Source organism: Mus pahari, chromosome 10 (assembly GCF_900095145.1).
Source record: "Mus pahari chromosome 10, PAHARI_EIJ_v1.1, whole genome shotgun sequence".
Classification (NCBI taxonomy): Eukaryota; Metazoa; Chordata; class Mammalia; order Rodentia; family Muridae; genus Mus; species Mus pahari.
Window position 1 is genome coordinate 114,623,781 of NC_034599.1, and position 20,514 is coordinate 114,644,294.

At 56.0% G+C, this 20,514-nt stretch overlaps 3 protein-coding genes across 4 annotated transcripts in view; 1 reads left to right on the top strand and 2 right to left on the bottom strand.

Moving 5' to 3' along the window:
• Positions 1-2,228, top strand: part of Klhl40 (kelch like family member 40) — a 6,270-nt gene extending 4,042 nt beyond the window's left edge. Inside the window, exons 5-6 of the mRNA XM_021207484.2 lie at positions 605-751; positions 1,354-2,228. Of these exons, the coding sequence (XP_021063143.1) occupies positions 605-751; positions 1,354-1,465 (259 nt within the window). The 3' untranslated portion in view covers positions 1,466-2,228. The remainder of the gene's footprint in view (positions 1-604; positions 752-1,353) is intronic.
• Hhatl (hedgehog acyltransferase like) lies at positions 2,070-10,623 on the bottom strand. Of its 2 annotated transcripts, XM_021207481.2 has the most exons (12): positions 10,370-10,622; positions 8,772-8,890; positions 8,448-8,515; positions 7,907-8,020; positions 7,582-7,776; positions 7,136-7,345; positions 6,801-6,969; positions 6,312-6,456; positions 6,169-6,204; positions 2,939-3,140; positions 2,474-2,615; positions 2,070-2,294 (listed from the first exon to the last, which is right to left on the bottom strand). In XM_021207481.2, the coding sequence occupies exons 2-12, from the start codon at positions 8,875-8,877 to the stop codon at positions 2,170-2,172; spliced, it is 1,512 nt and encodes a 503-aa protein (XP_021063140.1). In that variant the 5' UTR covers positions 8,878-8,890; positions 10,370-10,622; the 3' UTR covers positions 2,070-2,169. The 2 variants fall into 2 exon arrangements, with proteins under 2 accessions (XP_021063140.1, XP_029399401.1); XM_029543541.1 differs by lacking the exon at positions 6,169-6,204 and having other exon boundaries at positions 2,083-2,294; positions 10,370-10,623.
• A 5,078-nt stretch (positions 10,624-15,701) lies between these two features.
• Ccdc13 (coiled-coil domain containing 13) overlaps positions 15,702-20,514 on the bottom strand; it is a 40,578-nt gene continuing 35,765 nt past the window's right edge. Inside the window, exons 14-16 of the mRNA XM_021208060.2 lie at positions 18,546-18,694; positions 16,948-17,062; positions 15,702-16,255 (exon numbers count right to left, since the gene is read on the bottom strand). Of these exons, the coding sequence (XP_021063719.1) occupies positions 16,096-16,255; positions 16,948-17,062; positions 18,546-18,694 (424 nt within the window). The 3' untranslated portion in view covers positions 15,702-16,095. The remainder of the gene's footprint in view (positions 16,256-16,947; positions 17,063-18,545; positions 18,695-20,514) is intronic.

The window sequence follows — 20,514 nt, forward strand, 5'->3', positions numbered from 1 at the left end:
GTAGGTTGGGTGTTGGGCTTAGTTGTGGGTTGGGTGTTGGGCCTAGTTGTAGGTTGGGTGTTACATGGGAAAGAGGGTGACATGTATGTTTTTGAGTAAGTCTCAGAGGCCGGTTGTTAGGGAAACCTTTGGCATCAGGCAGTAAATTGAGAGCCTATTGAGGAAATGTAGATTTGGGATACCTGGGGGTGTATAGGAGGAGCTCTCCACAGCAGAATGCCAGGGACTGAGGACACCAGGAGACCCATCAGGATTCCTAGGAGGGTATGCAAAAGAATGGGGCTATCGGAGGTGAGCACAGCCAGAGCCGGAGTCCAGCAACACCGGAGACTGAGCTCACAGGTGTAGTGAGATAGACAGTGGGGGCCTCCATTCACGATGCAGGTTGAACAGCAAGGTGATGGGGAAGGGGATGTGAAGGGGGAGGAGCACGGGGAGGGAATTAAAAGTCAAAGGGGAAGTGGGGAGCAGGGCTGGGATGATCTGAGCACTGTAGATGATTAAAGGTTAGTAAATTGGAGATTGCCCAGAGACGGTTACAACCTAGAATTCAGATTCCCAGGGGGTGGGAAGCCCTGGACTGCTTACTTCCCCCCCCCACCAGGTGGACCTCCTTTGAGGCCTTCCCACAGGAACGAAGCTCACTCAGCCTGGTCAGCCTTGCTGGCACTCTTTATGCCCTGGGTGGCTTTGCCACTCTGGAGACAGAGTCTGGAGAGCTGGTCCCCACGGAGCTCAATGACATCTGGAGGTGAGCCCAGCCCTGAAGACCTGAGGGGGGGGGGTTGGAATCCTGAGTAGTCTCAGAGTAAGGTCATCAAACAGTCTTCCTGCACCCCAGATTCTCACCAACCCATGGGGGAGGGGTGACATGCAGTGGCCTGCCCCACTGCCAGTCCTCAGCTTAGGGCACAGGTTCAGAGTCTGTTCTCCCCGTTTTCTGAGGCACTTTGCCTAGAAGAGTGAGTCTGGGACGGGGAGGTAGCTGGATCCAGGTTCCAAGAGCTGTTTTCCACACTCTCCCCCTGGTGTGGCCATGTCAGGGGACCTCTTGCAGAGAGGAGAAGAGGACTGAGTTGGGAACTGGAAGTCTTCCAGAGAGCAGTGAACTTCGAGGAATATGGGGACCCAGGAGATGGCTTTTCCTGGGAGGGAGCTGCTTTAGATAGCGGGGTGTCTTTTCTTAGGGAGTCCATTATGGGGCGTCCACGTCTGAGCACATGAAAGCCATTTAGAAACAGATGTACTCAGAGGTGGCCTAGGACGCTACCCACCGGTGGCACATGGTGGGGTCCCTGCCTGGTTTCAGCTGATGAAGCTCCCATCCCTGTCCCCACCTTCCCTTCCCCTCAGATACAACGAGGATGAGAAAAAGTGGGAGGGGGTCCTACGGGAGATCGCCTATGCAGCCGGCGCCACCTTCCTCCCTGTGCGCCTCAACGTGCTTCGCCTGACCAAGATGTGACCGATGTGACCGGCGCAGGACCCTCACTGAGCCTCCTTCCTGTCCTGTGGCTTCAGAAAAAAGGAGCATCATGGGATCCAGGGAGGAGCTGAGAGAGGCCAGAGCCCTTTGGGTTCCCAGGATGAGTCAGAAAGAGTACTTCAGTCAGGGAAGGGACATTGCTGTCTGCTTCTCAATGTCCCTCTGGGGACACCATGTCTTCCCAAGGACTGCAAAGCTATAGGCCGGCATCCCAGGTTGTGTCCTGGCCCTGCCCCGGCTGGCTGTGTGTGCCATAGGGTATCCCAAGAGACTCACTACCCGTGCCGGTCAGATGGGAGTGTCTCTGTTGGTGGCACCTTCTTGAGCTAACCCAGATCTCCCGTAGGAATCTCAGGAACATTAAAGTGCTTTCTGAGCATTTAGCCCAGGGTCTAGAATCAGCTGCCACAACCAGAACCTGTGTCCAGAGGGCTGAGGATTAAGGGCTTGACTATACCAGTGTTGGGCTGGCAAGTGGGTGGTCCTGTGCTCACAGGACACCTCATCATGTTTTGTGTATGACCCTTTCCCCCAAAGCCAGGAACCACCAACCCTGCCCAGAGTGGACAAGGAGCCAGGAGACTACTATGGTAGAAAAGTCTTTTATTCTATTGTTCAGGCTACATGGCCTGGGCCTGGGGCTCAGAAACAGCTGAGCGGAACCCGGTCCTCTGTCCCCATGCCTACTCCAGCTTCTCCTTGTCCTGCCGCTGCTCCTCCTCCAATGCCAGGGATCTCTCACGCTCCTTTACCAGCTGGACACCACAGTAGGTGACAAACAAGACCGCCAGTGTGGTCTGGGGGAAGCCTGTGGGAGAAGGAGCCATGATACCTGGAACCACCCATCTTAGAGACCCTGCCTCACATCACACACCCCTGCTGAGTTCCTCGGGCGCTGGGGTATTGCCTGTGTGGTAGGCAGATCAGAGATTCTTGTCCTTCGTGTGAGGTTGGGCACATGCTGCATCTTCTCACTCTGCCCCTTACCTGTAAGTATCAGGCGTCGGGCAACCAGCTCTGTGAATTCAAGGCTGTTCAGGCTCACGAGGTTGTACATGATGATAGCCCAGAAATTTATGGCCCCGCAGAGGGCCCGGACCCTCCGAGACATCTGCTCCGATAGCCGGGCCTGCCGTCCAAGAATATGTCGACAAGAGGGCCAGGAAAGAGGGACATGGTCAGTCAGTCGCTCAGGCCCAGAGGGATGATACAAGCTGACTAATGCTGCCAGGCCCTGCCACTCAGAGGTCAGGGAGACCCAGGCTCCCACTGTTCTGGCATACCTGAGAGGCTTAGGGAGAAAGTTCTGGACTAGGTACCAACAGTGCCTGGATGACTCCAGAAAGCTCTGTGCTACCACCTCCTCCTGTTATCAGGCCACTCCCAGCCAATCACAGCCTGGAACCTCCTCCACCGCTCCCAGCCAATCACAGCCTGGAACCTCCTGCCCACCTCCATCTGTGCCAGTGGCCCACGCTCTGCCAGCTTCTGTACCCAGAGCTCAAAGTTGAGGCCGAAGCAGTTAAGAACAGACCACAGGTAGACGATGTCACAAGGCCCGAGCCACAGGGTGGTGACGACGAAAGTGGCCACGGACGCGGCCAGCTCTGGGATCACGGTGGAATGATCCCCGCCAATGTGGTCATACACATATCTGCAGGGGAGATGGGAGAAGAGCCTTGAGGAGCATGGGTTGCACAGCAGGGCGGTGCATGCTTTGTCAGCCTCTGGACCTCGCATCTTTCCCTGCCCAGTTCCAAACTTGGACTTTCACATCTGCAGCTTGATTTCTCTACTTCATAGCTCTGACCCACATAGACCCAAGATTTTTCAAAAACAGTCTGTGGATGACCCAAGCCTGTGTCTTTGGCTCAGTCTCCTTACTCAGATATTCATCTGCTACGAGACATCTCACTCCAGACTGCTTCTCCCGCTTCCACTCAAGCCAGTGCCCAGCCCACAGCCCACAGCCCACAGCCCTGCCTCAGCTGAACACCAGTGGACAGTTACTCAGGCTGTAGGCTGTAGTCAGGATTCTCCAACATCCAAGGCACAAGTTCTATCAGCTCTGCTGGGTCATGACCCCTGCCCACCTCCTGCACCCCACTGATGAAGTTCAGGGGTCCCCCTCGTTACTGCTCAGGGCCTCTTATTCCTGTGTTTGCCTTTGACCCCCACTACATTCTCCACATGTGCTTTAAGAGAGCAGCTGATGGAGCTGGAGGGATGTCTCCGCAATTAAGAGTGTGTACTGGCCTGGCGTGGTGGCGCACGCCTTTAATCCCAGCACTAGGGAGGCAGAGGCAGGCAGATCTCTGAGTTCGAGGCCAGCCTGGTCTACAGAGTGAGTTCCAGGGCAGCCAGGGCTACACAGAGAAACCCTGTCTCGAAAAACCAAAAAACCAAAAAAAAAAAAAAAAATGCTCTTACAGAGGACCTGGGTTTTTTTTTTCCAGAACCCACATCAGGTGGCTCACAACTTCAGTTTCAGGATGTTCGATGCTCTCTTCTGGCCTCTGTAGGCATAATCTGCAGGCATGTGGTGTACATACACACATGCAGGCCCACACGTGTACAGATAGAATAATAAATCTTATTTTAAAGTGTGTCTCAATTCACATCAGTTCACGGCTCACCCTCCGATAATAAATTAAGATCTTTGTGGCATGAAGTCGCGCTGTGGCCACGTGTCTGCCTCCTGCCCTGATGCCTCCTGCCCTGACTTCACACCCCACACTCCTTCCCTCATGAGCTGGATCTTCAGACCCAATTCACACCTCAGAGTGTACATTTTCCTCTTCTCTGACCTCACACAAGCCTGAGTTGAAACATGCCTTTTTAGAGGCCTGCTCAGACTCCAATCTAAAGAGGCTTTGATCCAAGGCCAGCTTCCCTACCCAGTCATACCATTTCCTCTCCCACACTTTCCACTCTCTATATGCGTGTGTGCGTGCCTCTGTGTGTGTGTGTGTGTGTGTGTGTATGTGCGTGCGCGCACACACACGCGCACACATAGCACCAACCACATAGCACTTGCTACACAATACCTACCACACAACTCCTACCACACAATGCCTGCCACACAGCACCTGCTATACTGCCTGCCACACACCAGCCTTTTACTCCCAGACCTCATCTCCAAGGCTTTCTTCCCCATCTTACCTCATCCACATACTCCCAGGATCACACCCCAACTTGAAATCTCACCCTTTCTAAAGTCCTACTCTGCCCAGTGACGTTTCATCTATCCATGCCCACTGGCCTTATAGTTCTCAAATGTCCACCACTCTCCACAGGCTCCCCACCACCATCATCATTACAAACTCTTGCTTCTTCCCGCTCACCCACCTGAGAGACTCTGGTCACTGCCCACCCCACACCATGGAAAACGTCCCTCCTTAGGTATTGGTCCTAAATGCTCTCCCTCCAGTTCCTCCTGGGATCCCTCCACTTGCTTCATCTTCCCACTGAAATGGCTACCACACCCCTGGCCTACCGCATCTCTCGGCTGGCACCCTGCCTGCTTCAGCATCTGTGACTAACCTGGTCACCCCCCACTTTCCCCATTCTCCTGCTCCCCCACCCCCCTTCTCCTCCTGCTCTTCAAGGTTGACCTCTGTCCTCTGGGACCTGCTTCTATTAGCTACCCTCTGTCTCCTTCAAGGACCCCACTATGTCCCGCTCCTCCTTGAAGCTGCTCTTCTGGTTTCCCAGGATCCCCTGCAATACTTCCAAGCAGGTCCTCAGCTCCTCTCCCTGCCCTGCCTCTCCGAGGAAAACAGAAGCCTCATGCTGCCAGCGCTAGCCTTCCTCGGTTCATGGCAGACAGCGCTAGCCCTCCTCAGCTCGTGGCTGCCAGCGCTATCCCTCCTCAGCTCGTGACTGCCAACACTAGCCCTCCTCGGCCCGGGGCAGCCAGCGCTAGCCCTCCTCGGGCCCTCCTCAGCTCATGCCAGACAGTGCTAGCCCTCCTCGGCTCGTGGCTGCCAGTGCTAGCCCTCCTCGGCTCGTGGCTGCCAGCGCTAGCCCTCCTCGGCATGTGGCAGCACCCACTTGGGAGCCTCTGTGCCTTCACACTCTGGTTTCTGGGCTTCACATGGCCATGTGTCCGCTCCTGCTGACCACATTTTTCAGGCCTTTCTGCTGGATCTTCCTCAATCCCTGTGGCCCCATCTCGCTGCCCCTTGGCCCTCCTCACTTCACTCTTCCTCTCAGGACTTGGACTCTCTGAGCCTGGTCCCCATCACCTAAGGCATAATGTCCACTGGATGGAAGACCATCAGTCCTCCAGGCTTGTCTGGACTCCAGACTCTCAGGCCTAAACACTTCCCCAAGTCTCCACAAAGATGTCTCTTGAGTCTCTACAAATAGGCCCTCCCAATGTCAACTAGGTTTTTCTGTGTGAAAGTGTCCTGTCCAGCTTCCCAGTTGGCAGATAGGAATCTGGGTGCTGCCTTACTCCCTGGGTACCCCTACTAAATGACCTCATACCAAGCTGCCAACTCTGTCTCTACTCCCACCATTTCTGGGGCCTCACAAACTCCAAAGCTGTCTGTCACCCAGGCAGCTGGCACAGCCTCCTCACCACCTCTTGCTTCCTCTGGCCCACAGCCAATCTTTAAAACATTCAACGACCACCCCCCCCCCCCAATCAGGAAGGCTGGTATCGTTCTCCAACTTACTTGCAAAGCCAGTCATTGATACCACGGTCGAAGTGCCTACGGGGAGAGCACATGAGCATGATTCTGCTAGATGCAGAGCCTTTGGGCGTGGGCGACAAAGCTAAAGAGGGGTGGGGACCAGACACGTGGCCCTCTTCACTCACGTTTCCCCGAAGACATAGAGTGCGGTAATGCACTTGGGAGGCTGAGGAGGGTCCAGGTGGTCCAGGCGTGCCACAGTGTTGACAACACCAAACAGGACTGCTGCCTTCACCCAGTCATACACCAGGTTTGAGTACGCCAGGCCCGCTGGGGACAGGTGACATCACTGTCTGGGGGTCAGTGCACTGACCACCCCATATGAACAACCAAATTCTGAGCCTTGCCTCTCCCGTGGACAGAGAGTCTTGTTTTCTCTCCCACGCCCACCTTCACGGAGACCCTGACCTCCCTGGAGGTGTGTGCCAGGCCCCAGTGACCCACAAAAATCAGCCACCGCCCTCAAGTGCCACCCGAGGTTTGGGAGAGTAAGGGTTTTGTGTGATGAAGGAAATGACCTTTGGACTCAGTTCTGAGTCCTAGCACCTTTGGGTGCTGTGTATATGATAGTGTTCCGGTGACGGCCCTGCTTCCACCCTGTGCTCGGGACCCACCAAGAGCACTGTCTGGGAGGCGGCTGGCGAACTTGAGATCACTGGGGATGGTGAGGATGTAGAAGAAGTGGAAGAAGATGTCTACGGCCATGATGGCTGCCGCGCTGAGTCCTGCCTGGGCCTGGATGTGCCACAGCTCGCCCTCTGGCCTCACTGGCTCCTGGCTCACCTGGAGGGGCAGAGCCCTGTCTGAGAACGAAACTACAAAAGGCCTGGGGAGAGGAGACACAGTTTCCTGAGGACAGGGAGCTCATGCCTGGGAGCTATGTCTAAGACAGCAGGTCAGAAAAGGGAGACCCGACCATGCTCTGTGAGCCCACGGGGTTTCCCCTCACCTGAGCATGGAAGCGGTCGAAGGTCATGATGGGCCCGAAGAAGAAGAAGGGCAAGTAGAAATTGTATTTGAGCAGGTCAGCAAGGGAGTAGCGACGGTCGGGGTGAGCGCAGCTCTCCAGGGCGAAGCTAGTGCACCGCAGAACTGTGAAGCTGCTGCCGCCGTGGAACAGTACGTCTTGAAGATCAAAGGTGCCTGTTACAAACCCACTCTGGAAGGAGACAGCAGGTCCCCAGCTCACTAGCAGGTCCGCACTTCTGGGGAAAGCCCCTTCCCAGCTTCCCGAAGGAGCTGGGTCCAGCCCTGCCAGGTAACTAACAGTGGCTGGCTTTAGAACTGCAACATGACAGGGCTAGGGATAACCTGGCGTGCAAATGGTCACCTTACTCAAAGGCTTGGCGGGGGGACCTTTGGGGTCTCAACACTATCCCCTCTCCTCCTGCATACCTGCCAAGAGATCCCAGGGTCAACCTTGAAGGACGCCAGGCTGGCCAGACCAAGGGCAAGGCACAGCCAGCGCTGGCCCAAGAGTGAGGCCACATAGAGGACCATACAGTGGCCAAGCAGCAGCAGCAGGTACCATGGGCCCATTGTGCCCACCACAGCCAGGACTCCATACACAGCATACATCCAGGAGCGGAGCTGTGGACATGAGCGGCCTCAGTTAACCTCTCTGTGCACATGGGAGGGGACCCTGGGATAGGTGTCCCATGGCATTCGGGACAAAGAAGGGACAGACAGGAGGAGGCCACACACCCGAGGCCCCTCTCACCTGGGGGGCCACCATCGTGCAGAGTTTGGCAAACAGCACGTGTCCAGAGAGGGCAAAGACAATGATGTTCCGGAAGTTGGTAAACCACATCACCCACTCGAAGTCAGCCACATCCTGGACAGCCCAAGCAGGGAGAAGTAGGGTAGGTGAGGGCAGTGGAGAGGGAAGAGCCAACCAGAGATCCTGCCCCAAGTTCTGGGACAATGGCTATAGGTGTGTGCCCTCACTCTGAGGGAAGTGTCTGGGAAGAGGGAATGGATGAAGGTCCTAAAGAACTCTTCAAAGTTCTGCCTCCCCTGTACTTAGCTCATTCCTGACATTCTACCCACCTGCCCCACCCCTCTACCCCTGCCGCCATTGCCTCGTTCTGGAAGGCAGGAACCAGAGGTCCAGCTTGTCCTAAATGAGCCAGAAGGTCCTGAAGTTCAAGGCAGAGCCTTCCTTGCCATACGGCATGAGGACAACAGCAAGAATAGAGTAGGGAAGGACGTGGGGTGGGGTGTGTCCAGGGCCAGGGACCCGAGAGGCACGGGAAACTTACCATCTTCCGGCCCAGGTACTCCCAGCCAGGTCTCACAGACTCCCGGAAGGCCTTCCTGTGGGCCCCATCTGAGAACAAAGTGTGTCCTTTGAGTAGGGGCTGCATATATGCCTTCCCTGGGCCACCCAACCTGAGGAGGGTGGGGAAGGGGGGCTTTCTGGGCTGCAGGGGTCTTAAATGTATTTGAAACTGTGCCCAAGCCGGGACCCAGAGGATCCTCAGGGTCTGCAGCCTCCAAGCTTCTGGTCTGTTGGTCAGAACTCTGAGGCTTTCCAAGCTCCTGTCCCAGGCCTCCCCCTATCCCCACCCCCCACCCCCGGTTACCTTGCGATGCCTCCAGGAGACCTCGGCCGGCATAAGCCAGGGCACCGCTCAGCACCAGGGAGTAGAGGCCGAGCTCAGCTGTGGGCAGTGCTGTCTTGATGCCCATGGCCTGGAGAGGGCTGAAGGAGAAGCATGAGTGAGGACCCCCGGTCCCAGCCTTGCCTTGCCTCCCCTGATTAACCCTCCGAGGAGACTGGTCCACTCAGCCATCCCCTGGGGACGCTGTCAGTAAATCTTCCCACCTAGACACCACCTTCCTTCCTCTGCAGCTCCCAATCTTGCTCCCTTTGAAGATTCTCCAAAGCCCAGACTTCACACAGACCAGCTTCCTCTCCTTCATACCTCTCTGATGGGCTGACAAGTTTGGGACACCAAACTGTTCCTGTAAGACTCCCCCAACCATGGAGTCTTTCCCATGGGAAAGACTCTGTTTCTAGCCTGTCTGTCAGTCCCCCCATCTCTCAGTGAGCCTCCCTTAACCTCAGCAAAGCCCTGCCCACAAGGTCCCCTGAGATCCGGTGAACTCCTCTAGCACTAACTGGCTCTGTCTGACCCCATTCCTCTGCCAAGCCGTGAGTCTGTTTTGTCTCAGGTCCCTGCCTGTGTGTCCCCTTGAAGTGCTGTGTAGATTAAGCTCTTGCTGAAGGCTGGAGGCTGTGCTATTTGAGGCCCCAGAGTGGCCAGAGCTGGACCAGGCAGGGCCAGGCAGAAACTGGGAGGGCCCTGGATGCTGTCCAAGGTGCTGACCGGTATCAAGTCCAGGATGTGTCTGGTCACTCCCACTGGCTACCCTGCTGGGCCATCCCTGGGGTCTGGGCCAGTACCTAAGCCCCTCCCACCCTCTTCAGCCTGGCCTCCAGTCTTCCAGTGGTTGCCTAGGTTCAGACCTGGAACCGAGGGAAAGGGGAACACAGTGCAGTGCCCTTTTGGAGATGGGTAGGGTCACGCCATCTCCCCCAACCCAAGATCTTCTAATTGCAGATCTGTCTCCTGCAGCCCTGTAGTTGGGGCTCTGGGAGGCCACTCCTTGCTACACAGATGGAGAGGTGTGGGTCAGAAAGGGTCAGGGACCCAGGGAGGCCATCCTTTGAGCTTCTCTAAAGGGCAGGTGCTCCTGGTGAGTCCGGGCTCAGACCAGAACACGCTGGCTCTGCTCACTCCGGGCCTGCCCCCCCCCCCCCGAAGCCTCTGTACTGTGGCTGGAGGGCTGAGACACCTCTTCATCGGTAGGGTGGGGGAGGGAAGCACAGGATCAGGTTAGTGGAGCAGGAGAGTGAAACCAGAGCGGATGAAGAGCACACAAAATAGCTGTGTCAGCTGCCTCCCACTCGCCACTTTCCAATTTTAGCTCCCCGTGGCCGGTGGGGAATGTCCCCAGAGAGGCCTCAGCAGGGGGCTGGCCCCCAGCCTGGGACCCCTCCTGAGGGACCCCTGGACCTGTGCTGACTGTGGACCCGGGTGCCCTTTGCTCAGCACTTGGCTCGGGTGCACCTGGAGTGAAGCCCACCTTGGGGCTCATGGTCTGGGATGAGAGCTCTGGGCTGAGACCCACAGGCCTCAAGGGCTCCAGAAGAGCTGCACACTCAACTTGCACTGACCTTGAAGAGGCTGCGAGGGACCCTGGCGCGCTGCCCACCTCAGGGCTCCGGGGTCCTGCGTCCGACCGTGAGTCTGTCCGGCTGGCTGAGCTGTGGGGCTTCGATGGGGTGTGTCCAGCTCTGGGGTCCCCACCCCCTGGAGACTAGAGCGGTGAGTGGTGACAGCCGGAGGTTGGGGGGGAGGGGGAGGAGGTGGCCTTCCTGGAGTGGAGCAGAGCCGAGTGCTGCAGTACTCTTGGTCACAGGGAGCTGCGGGGAGTGGCAGGGAGGATGTGGGGGTGGTGAGAGGGAGAAGCGGTTTCTGGGGACACAGGCTCAGGCAGGGGCACCTGGGCCTCACTTGACCTCCCTCTCCTCAGCCCTGGAAAGCCTGTGCTTCCCTTTGTGCTGTGCCAGGATCTCTTCTTCCAGGAAGCCCTCCAGGCAATCTCTGTAGAATTCTGGTCAGCCCTGCTCCCACTGCCTGGGCACCCATATACTATGTGTATTCTTGCACACTTGGGTTCTGTGAACTCCAGCCGCAGCCTTTACCTGTGACCCCTCAAGGGTGTCCAGGGCAGGTCTACCTAGTTCCCACCCTGCGTCTCCATCCTGACAAGAGCCTGGTCTAGACAGGCACGGGTGTTAGGGAAGGGCTGGCATTTCTAGTAGAATTGGTACTGGCAAGGACCACGGTGCTGAAGGCTCCAGGATTCAAGCATTGTCCCCACAGAGTTGACTGGGGACGGGGGTGACATCAGGGTCACCTGGAATGGATGGTGTCCTCTTAGTGGCAGGAAAGAAACCCTAATGTGAAATCTGTAAGCAACTGAGGCCCATGCTGGGCAGGGGCCCTGGGAGGTCTCCACTCTTGAGTCTTCCTCTAGGATGAGATCCCCACAGTAGAGAGGTCAGGATGTGTGGCTCCTCTCATGTACAAGGGCTTGAGGAAAGGTCCTGGGACCTCCCCTATAAGCTCAGTTGAGGATGGACAGGGCAGAAGGTGTGCCTCCACCCAGCAGGATCCTTTAAAAACCCTGGGAAGTCAGGCCACGAGCTGCCTCCCAGGAATGCAGACACAGGGGCCCAGGGGACGCAGCTGAGAGGCACTACGCATACTCTCCTGAGTGACCGAGAAGCCATGATGCTGGCCTCTGACCCTGAACAGGGTTGGGCAGGGGTTTGCAGTGGAGGGGCTGTCTGCTGCTGTGACTGGGATCCGGATGCTAGAGGAGGCTAGGAGCAAAGGACGAGGGGAGGTTAAGCAAGGTTCTGGCTTTCTGGGCACCAGAGCAGTGTGGTGAGACACAATTAGTAGCTATCACAAACAGTAAATAATAATAGCCAGGACGCAGGTAGAGTAACTCTCTTTAATGTCCTCACAATCCACAAGGACCATCTCTAGTTGGTAGAAAGAAAACTGAGGCCTAAGGTGAAATAGTCAAGGTCAAATCCAGTAGCCCCTGGGAGGGCCTGCACCACAGGGTGAGACCTCAAGTCTATCCACAGCAGAGCAGGTGAGGCCACCGTGGGCAGGCCATGCACTTGGTGTGTTGTGTAGCAGTGTCCTCTGTGATGAGACATTTTATCCTCAGGGAAGGAAGCTCCTTATGACTAAGGAAGTAGACAACTCAGAAGCTTCAGCAAGTCCCCGAAACTGACCAGAAACACTAGACCCCACCCTTCCCAATTTAACTGTTACGGCTGCTGAGATGCTCTGAGAAGCACCAAGACACCTGGAAGGGACTTAGGTCATCTGAGCCACCTGGAAGGGAAACTCTTCAACATGCTGAGAGGCTGCAGGCTGTGCAATGTGCTCTAGGCTCTAGGCTTCCAGCTTTGTGAGGTGACACTATGCTGGGGCGGCTTTGGTGATGCAGCTGTCCCTGAGTCATTTCTGCTCCTGTAACCCCTTACCCATATTCCTGTAAGTAATCCAAATAAAACTCACTGCTTTACCAAGTTGGACTTTGGTGGTGTCCTTATTTGGTCAGTTCCCTCTGGGGCGAGTAGACGTGTTTGAGTCTCTCCGGGAGAGGTGCCACACAACATGGCGCCCTTAGGAGGTGCTAAGGCTGAAAAGTTGAAGCCACTGTTTTGGGGCCTCTGATTTTCATTTGTTATCTGGGTTCTCTTGCTCTTGAGGGATCCAGTGACTTATCCTGTGGGCACAACTCATTGATCACAGAGGTGCTAGGGGGCCAGACCCCGAGGCAGGGCCACTCAGGAGTGGCTCTCTCCCTGGTGACCCTGACACTGCAGCACACAGGAAGGTGCCCTGTGTGAGGGCAGGCAGAGGGGTAGAGACCGATAAGCCCTCCACTTGTGCTGGAGGCTATAGGGTGGGGCACTGGCCCAACAAACAAGGGACTGGAAGCTGACTGGGTTGAGACCTGCCTGCACTGGACTGGGAGCTATTTCCTGCCACCTCAAGGCTCCATGAGAAAGTCGTGAAGAGGGAGAGCCCTGGGCTCTTCTTCAGCTCAGCCTTTTGTATGTTGCGTCCTGGGTGTGCTCAGCAGTGCATTCTGGGTGGTGGCTGGACATGGTAGCTATGTGCATGCTATGTAGTGTAGGAGTGTGAGGTGCATGTGGAGGGGATCTGTTGGCGCACGGGGACTTGACGTGAGACAAGCTGCTTTGGGATACTCCCACTGAAAGCCACCTTGTCCTGGACTCTGTGGGTATGGGGAAAGGGCCGGGTAACAGTGGAGTTTGTTTGGGTCAGCTGGAGACAGCTTGCTACCTCACCGGGCTGGTGCCTAGGGAGCTTGTCTGCCTTACCTCCGTGCCTGGAGATACTGCTCAGCAAGTGTGTGTTGACTTAAGAGGGAGACTACAAAGGCTGGGCATTTACTGAGTGTTTACTGTGTACTGGTTGCTGCCCAACACACGCTGAATGTCCTAGCTCAGTGTGTGCTGGGCAGTGAGGGACACTGGGAAACTGGTCTACCTCAGCCAGCAGAGGTGGGGGATGGGCCCTGGCACAAAACCCCATGCAAATTGTTTGAGGTTGCCTGGAGGTGCTTTTAAGTCCAGCTCCTGCAGGAGCCAGCATATGTCAGGACTGCCCATGCAGGCAAACCTCTGTAAGATTCCAGCTCACCCCACAGGGTACAAATGGAACCCATTATGGCATCTGGCAGCAGGACCTCTTCCCCTCCTCCTCTGTGGGACCTTGAAAGACAGCCTGTTTTCTGGTAGAGTGAGACTTACTCCAGAGACCCAGAAGAAACTCTATAAAGGATGGAACAGTGAGCCATGCGCCCAGACAGACATAGGCACCTGACACCACAGAGCCCCCGACTCCATAATCTTGTGACTATCAGTCATGCAGACAAAGTCTCAAGCTCCTGATACCCTGGCTAGACTCCACCCCACAGTTAACCAGGCCATAGCCAGGTAAGCTCCTCCCCTCAGCTACCCTGCAACTGCAAGATAGCCCAGCCCACTATAAAAGGGGCTGCTTGGCCCCTCCTCGCTCTCTTAAGCTCTCACCTCTCTTATTTTCATCTCTGGCTTTCTTTCTCCTCCTCTCTTCCCCTCTCTCTCCATGTGGCCATGGCCAGCCTCTCTCTCTTTCCCCCTGCCTTTCTACAATAAAGCTCTGAAATCATAGACCGTCTCTGCTCATCTAGACCCCCCATGCTTGAATGATGGAGTAGGCCTTCCCTAAAGAGCCGAGTCTAACCTCCCACCGGAAGGCCTTCCTGTGCTCCAGTCACGGACTGAACCGAGGGCTCGCTCTCACTCTCATGGGGACCACCCAGCACCCCCTCTCCTCCTGCCTTCTTCTCCCTTTGGCTCTGGGGCTGACTGAGCTGCCCCCAGGGCCCTCACTTTGTTCTCAGCTCTTCTGAAACACACAGCAATGTCTGAGATGCCCAAGACTGAGAGCCTATAGTGTCTGACCTCCGTGAAGCCCAGGGACCCCAGACCACTCTCTCTCTACCCCTGAGGACTGGGGTTCCGTGTATTCCCACAGCCAGACACTCATCTGGGCAGCGTAGAGAAAGTGTGGAACTCCCCTGTGTTCGCCCTCCCCCCCCCCCAAGAGCACCAGAGCTCTGGCAGGATGTGGGTTCTCTCCCACTGCCTGATACCACTCTTTCACTGGCATGGATGAAACCAGCCTACGGACACTCATCCTTGCACAGAAGTCATTAGCAAGATGTCTTAGTGCTGTCCCATTTTACAGATGAAGGTAGATGAGATTGAGGTAGAGAGAGTAAATGATCTGCCCAGAGCCATGCTACTTATCAGTGGGATGAAGCTGCATGGCTCCCAGCTAAGGTTCAGGCCTGCACAAGCCAGGGCTCCTTCCTCCAGCTGCCGGGGAGAGGGGCCACAGCAGGCGTGCATTCCTCTGAGGGAGGCTGGCTAGTCCTTGCCTGCTCCCCACTCCGTAGGTTCTGCTGAGGCCTGGCACCAGCACTCCCACATGTCCAGACTTCTCTCAGGCTTCTCGGTGCCTGCAGAAGGTATCCACGACTCTCCTGCTTCTTGTTATCACATACTTGTCCCTTCCAAGCACAAGCCTTCCTGTCCTCTCTCTGCCCACTGCTTGCATAAGCACCCAGGGGAACACTCTTCCTCCCTGAGACTCTTTGAATGTATACTGGAATTGCCACCTCATCCTAATTGCCTCAGCTGCATCTGTCTGTGAGATTTCAGGACTCTCTGGGTGGCCCGAGAATGGGCTAAACACCCAGGGTCTCAGGAAACCCAGGCTTTCCAGTGAGTACTGTCACAGTATCACAAGCTACCCATATGGTTGGGTCTCATGGGAGGAAATGTGTTGACAGCCATAGACCTGCATGTGTCTACCCATTTGTTCAATGCCTGTACAGCAGTGCTTATGTGCCTGTGTGTGAGCATATATGGCTGTTCTGTCTGTGTTATAGCTATGGGTGACCTTCCCTGGGTCTATGACTGGCTATAACTGCAGTCAAGGGGATGACACTGTTGCAGCCACTGAGATGAGGGTGTCCTGGGCTGCTCCTGCAGCACCCTCTAGCTCACCATTGCCACGAAGACACACTGCCCATGTCCCAAGACCCACTGTCTCACCTGTGCACCCTACACCCCAGCCCTGCCTGGAGTGCCTCCTGACTCTAGCACCTATACCTCTGGGAGCAGTTATGGTGGGGCTGTGAGCCTTGGGGCCATCCAGAGCTCTGGGCATTCACTCAGCTGGAAACCCTAGCTTTGGACTCAGGACCACCAGAATGACCTATTGACTCAACTTCTATTTGGAAGCCTGGGCCCTCACTTGTAAGCCCTACCTACCAAGGGCCAGGTTTCCCTGGCAGGGGCAGAAACACACTCCACAAGAGCTGTCGTGACTGTCAAAGTAGACTTGTTATCCCAAGCCCAGGGCTCTGCCCTGTACAGTAAGTACACAGAGAGGCTAGGCACAGCAGGATGGCCAGCGGGTGCTAGGGCCAAGTGAGGGGCTACAGGGGAGGGCTAGATGGCTCCGGGTGGATGCTCCATCAGGAAGCACAGAGGGGCTCATCTACCTGGAGGAGAGCCCGTGGCATCCCAGGGCCCTGGAGAGGACCTAGGGCAAAGACAATAGCACCCAGCCACCAGCCCGGAATGGCTGGCTCCGCCCCTGCTCAGGTATCCTCAGATTGCCTGCTCTGCAAGGACACCGACCGCTTCTGGGAGGAGCCGAGTGGGCGCTGCCTGAACCTGAAGTGTCAGTCGGTCGGTCCTCCAGGAGTTGAGCTAACAGCTGTGTTCTACTGCTTGTTGGCTTTCTGCTGCCGTAGCGCCTGCAGGAAGACCCCTTTCACCTGGCCCAGGGTCTGGTGGTACATGCGGAAGTCCTCCTCCTTCCCTCTCAGGGCACTGCCCAGGGCGTCCCTCAGTATCCCGTTCTCTTCCATCTGGATGGCCAGCCTGGACCAGAGGGAGACAGGGCTGAGTGCACTGAGCCAGGCAGCAGGTGTGCTGGGCCCAGGGCCTGGAGAGGGAGCTATGGTTCGGGTTCGAGATTCTTGCCCATTTGGGCCTATTCACAGTGTTGGCCCAGAAGCTCCCAGCAACCTCAACTACCCGGGTTCCTAGTTTTGTTTTGTTTTGTTTTTTTTTTTTTTTTATATATATATATATATATATATATATATATATATATGAATTTTTTTGGACAGGATTGTATGTTTCCCAGGCTGGACTCCAGCTCCCATCGGCAGCCAAGGGTGAGCGTGAACTGACTGGCATGCTGCACCACTGCTGAGTTCTGGCATGACAGGTGTGCACCACCACGCCCTCGTACACAGCACTGGGGACGGGGAGCCAGGGCTCTGTGCTTGCTGTGACAGCCCTCAGCTGACTGGGCTGCACCTGGCCCCTCAGTTCCTCTTTACAGGTAACTGCTGGAGAACCCAAGAACACGCCCAGTATTGATAAAGGTTCCCTTGGAACCATGGGTCATCGGGGCACCGTGGACCCCTCCACAGGCCAGTCCTAGCACGAGCATCCTCCCGGGCAAGTAGAGGCCCTGAGTGCAAGGTAGAGGGGCACGGTCCCTCTGCCCAGGCAGCCTCCGTCCAGGTGTCTCTACCCTTTCCAGAAGGCTGGGCAGGAAGCACCTGGCAGTCAGCTCCTGTATCTGGGACTCCATGGGCATATCGCAGAGCTGCGTGGAGGATGAGTCTTTCTTGGCACTTCCAGCTGAGTTAGGCTTGGTGCTGGCAGCAGGAGGCCCTGTGAGGAGCAGCAGACACACTCTGTAGTGAGGTCAGAACTATGCAAGCTCTCCCTTCTCCCGCTACAGGGGGTGGGGGTGGGGGCGGGGGTGGGGAAAAGCAGGATATTTGCTAAGTCTAAGTAAACCTTCAAAAATGGGAAGGGAGAAAGGGGGGGGGAGAAAGCTTAGGGAGGTCTGCCACCGGAAGAGATCTCTAGAAGAGAAGCTTTATCGGGTAATGGGGGGTGGGGCGGGGGCGGGGGCTGCCTCTGCTCAGAAGCCTCCCCTGGCTGCTCTCCACATCTCTAACCCAGGCTCTGCCCTCTGCCCTAGCCCTGGCTTTGCCTGCTTGTGCACAGTGGCCCTCGCGTGGTCATCCACCTCCGCCCCTCACTTCTATCACTTGCTTGTACCAAGAGTGTGGCTAGTGGGACCTTAGGGCTGGCTTGAGAGCCGAGCCCGAGCTTAGGCTGCCACTGTTTCTGACCCCCCCACCTGGTTCCCTACTCTGTTGAGTCCAGCAGCTTTATACTAGGAAGTGAGTAGGGGGACAAGGCTTGGAGGCCATAGAGGAAGAGAACAAAGCCATTGGTGACCTTGGGTGACAATGTCAAGGCATCATATATCCTGAGCTAAAACGGTCTCAGGAAAGCTCCAGCCTTAGCAGCACTGGCCTTCATCTGTGCTGAGTGACTTTGGGTAAACCATGGACCTCTCTGAGGTGGCCTCCTCACCTGTAAGACAAGGGAACAGCACTGTCCCTGGCACTGCGAGGACAGGTGGACTCACACTTGTCCTCAGAGCCTGTGTGACTGGGTCACCGACTAGGAGCCTCTGAGCCATCTCCCACTGCACCCTGCTGCCCCAGCTTCCTGCCTCCTTCCCGAGCCTCTGAGCCTCTGAACGTAGCTGTGCTTCCAGCAGGTCCTTGCGCTTGCTGGTCCCTGCCCTGTGTACGTGGCCTCCTCCCTTCCCTCACCTCTACTCAGGGAGGTGGTTTCCCAACCTGACCATCACGTGAGCTCTCCCGGGACAGGTGAGAGAGCAGGAGAGCTGTGCTCCCAAACAGGCCAGTGAGTGGCAGAGGCCACATGGGCCCTTCAGGCATCTTGCAGGACAGAAGCTACCTAGATAAGGAGAGGTGACACCCAAGAGAGGAACTTGGGCCTCCCAGCCATGGAAAGTCCACCTGAGTCCTACTTACAATCTGGCCCAGCTGCACAAGACCAGCTTTGATCAGTGCTCCATTAGGCTTGCTCGAGGACCAAGCAAAGGCTCTGGAAGCCGGTGCATGGGATAGCTGAGGGCATGCAGCGGGGACACTGGCGTTTCATGCTAAGGCCCCTAGATGACACCCTTTGGGACCTGGGTCTCTGGGAGCCACGGTGGGACATGGGGCAAGAAGTCCTCTAAGCAGACACACACAGCTCCCCACACTTACTGATGAAGAGCACAGGCGCCTGCCTATTCCTGAGACTGTGTCACTTACTGGACTCCTACCTGGCTTGTTCTTAGCTTTCTGGGACACGGAGGCCCTGGATGGCTCCAGGCGCATCTTCTCCAGGTGCTGCTCCAACAGCACAGCTCGCTGGCGCTCCTCCTGCAGCCTTCGCTCAGCTTCCAGCAGCTTGCTGCTGCTCTCCTCCACCCTGGCCATTAGACACAAGATGCACACTCTGCAGGCAGATGCCACCATAGCCAGTTTTGGACCCCCGCAGTGGTAGACACACTATGGAGGTGTTAGCTTGCCACCCTTGATGTTCATGGCACTAACACCAGAACAGGCATTTAAAACTCACATAGCTCCCCGAGGCTTGTGATGTAAACCTGGCAGGTGTCCCACCCCTTTGCTCCCAACCCCTGTCACCAGAGCAACCACCTCTCTGATATTTCCTCTAGAACTTTCTACCACAACGTGCATATGTGCACGTGCCTAGCTCTGAGGCTTAAACAGGTCTTGGCTTCCTGTCATTCTGAATGACTGCATTTCATTTTACTATTCCCTATCAAACTCAGTCACCTCCCCCCTTCTGGACTGAGCTGACATAAGGTGGTCCTATTGCTGCTTTAACACACCTATCACAAAACCGGCAAATATTAATGAGCAAAAGTAGTACAAAGTTGCTTGAAGACAACACAAAGTTAATGTCTCATGGCTCTCTAAGTCTGAAGCAGCAGGCTCCATGTACTACAGGTTGAAATACAACGACCTGGATTTCAATCTAGAGTCCTTGGTGGTGGTGGGGAATCCCCTTCTAAGATCACTCAGAGCATGGCAGCACCAGGAGCTGCCTCTTCCCTGCCTCCGGCTGACCTCAAAGGGCACACTGTCCCCTCAATCCCCAAAGCTGCCTCTGAATCCCTCTGACCTGAGCATCCCCCACAGCTGTCGTGAATGGCCCCAGGTAGAAAGATCCCTCTGCTTCTATGGGCAGAAGTGATTACCCAGGATCATCTTGCCTTGGGGCCCATGATGCAGTACAAAGTATTCACAGGCAGAGAAATCACAGCCTGCCTTCTACAGGCACACTGGGATAACCCTTCAGCGCATCCTCACTTCCTGACTCCCCTCGACATAGTGAGTGTCATAGGCGTCTCACATCTCTACGCCCCGCTGTAAACCCAAGGCCCTGGGAGAGCCTGGCTAATGATCTCACACTGCAGCCTGTTCCACCCCATGGGCCTCGCTGTGGTTCCATAAGGCACTTTGGGTTTCCGTGGCACTAAACACTCAAAAGGCCAGGAATCTGAGATTCACTCTGAGCAAAGGGTTACAGGCATAGGTGCAGATCAAAGCTGCAGTCCGAAGTCCGCGTCAGACGGTGGGGAATGAATAATCCTCTGTGTCGGTTGGGGGCAACGAAGGACCGCAAGGATAAGAAACTTTAAAAGAATCCAATAACCAACCAAAACTGGGCACTAGCCTGGGCACTGTTAACTAGTCAGCAACCACAAGGTACATGTTATCTTCAAAAGCAAGGTGCACACCAACTCAAAGGCGGGATGGAAGAGTGGGCCTGTGCTCGCGCCAGCGCAGGGGAGCTGAGCTGAGCTGCCCAGCACGGTGACCGCTAAACAACGAAGTGAGCCCCCAGCTCCTCAGGCACGTGAGGACAGAGAGCCTCCTGTGGCTACTGATGGCCTTACCAGCTGGCCACTGCAGACCTCGACCGACCGACTCTGTGTGCTCTGCAGGGCACAGGATCAGTGAAACATTGCCCCGAGGAAGCAGATAGCACGAGGACAAGAGTAAGCCACCAAACGGTGGCATCCGTGAGCCACCCGCCCGCCACGTCTGCAGTGGCTGGAACTCAGGTCCTAGACAACAGGATGGAGTGGTGAGGGTCAGGGTCAGAAAATGACAGACAGCTTAGTCTGGCTGCTGCTTGCCGTGGCAGCAAGATGGTTCTGATCCGTCTCTATACTAAGTAGAGGTTTATAGCAAGGCCAAGGACCTGCCCTGTGGGAT

Excerpts from the sequence above, each read along its gene's own strand:
- Hhatl (XM_021207481.2), bottom strand. The coding sequence starts at position 8,877 with ATGGGCATCAAGACAGCACTGCCCACAGCTGAGCTCGGCCTCTACTCC. Across the intron at positions 8,021-8,447 it reads AGTACCTGGGCCGGAAGATG|GATGTGGCTGACTTCGAGTG; the intron begins GTAAGTTTCCCG and ends TGGGCTGTCCAG. Across the intron at positions 6,457-6,800 it reads CCTCCCAGACAGTGCTCTTG|CGGGCCTGGCGTACTCAAAC; the intron begins GTGGGTCCCGAG and ends ACCTGTCCCCAG.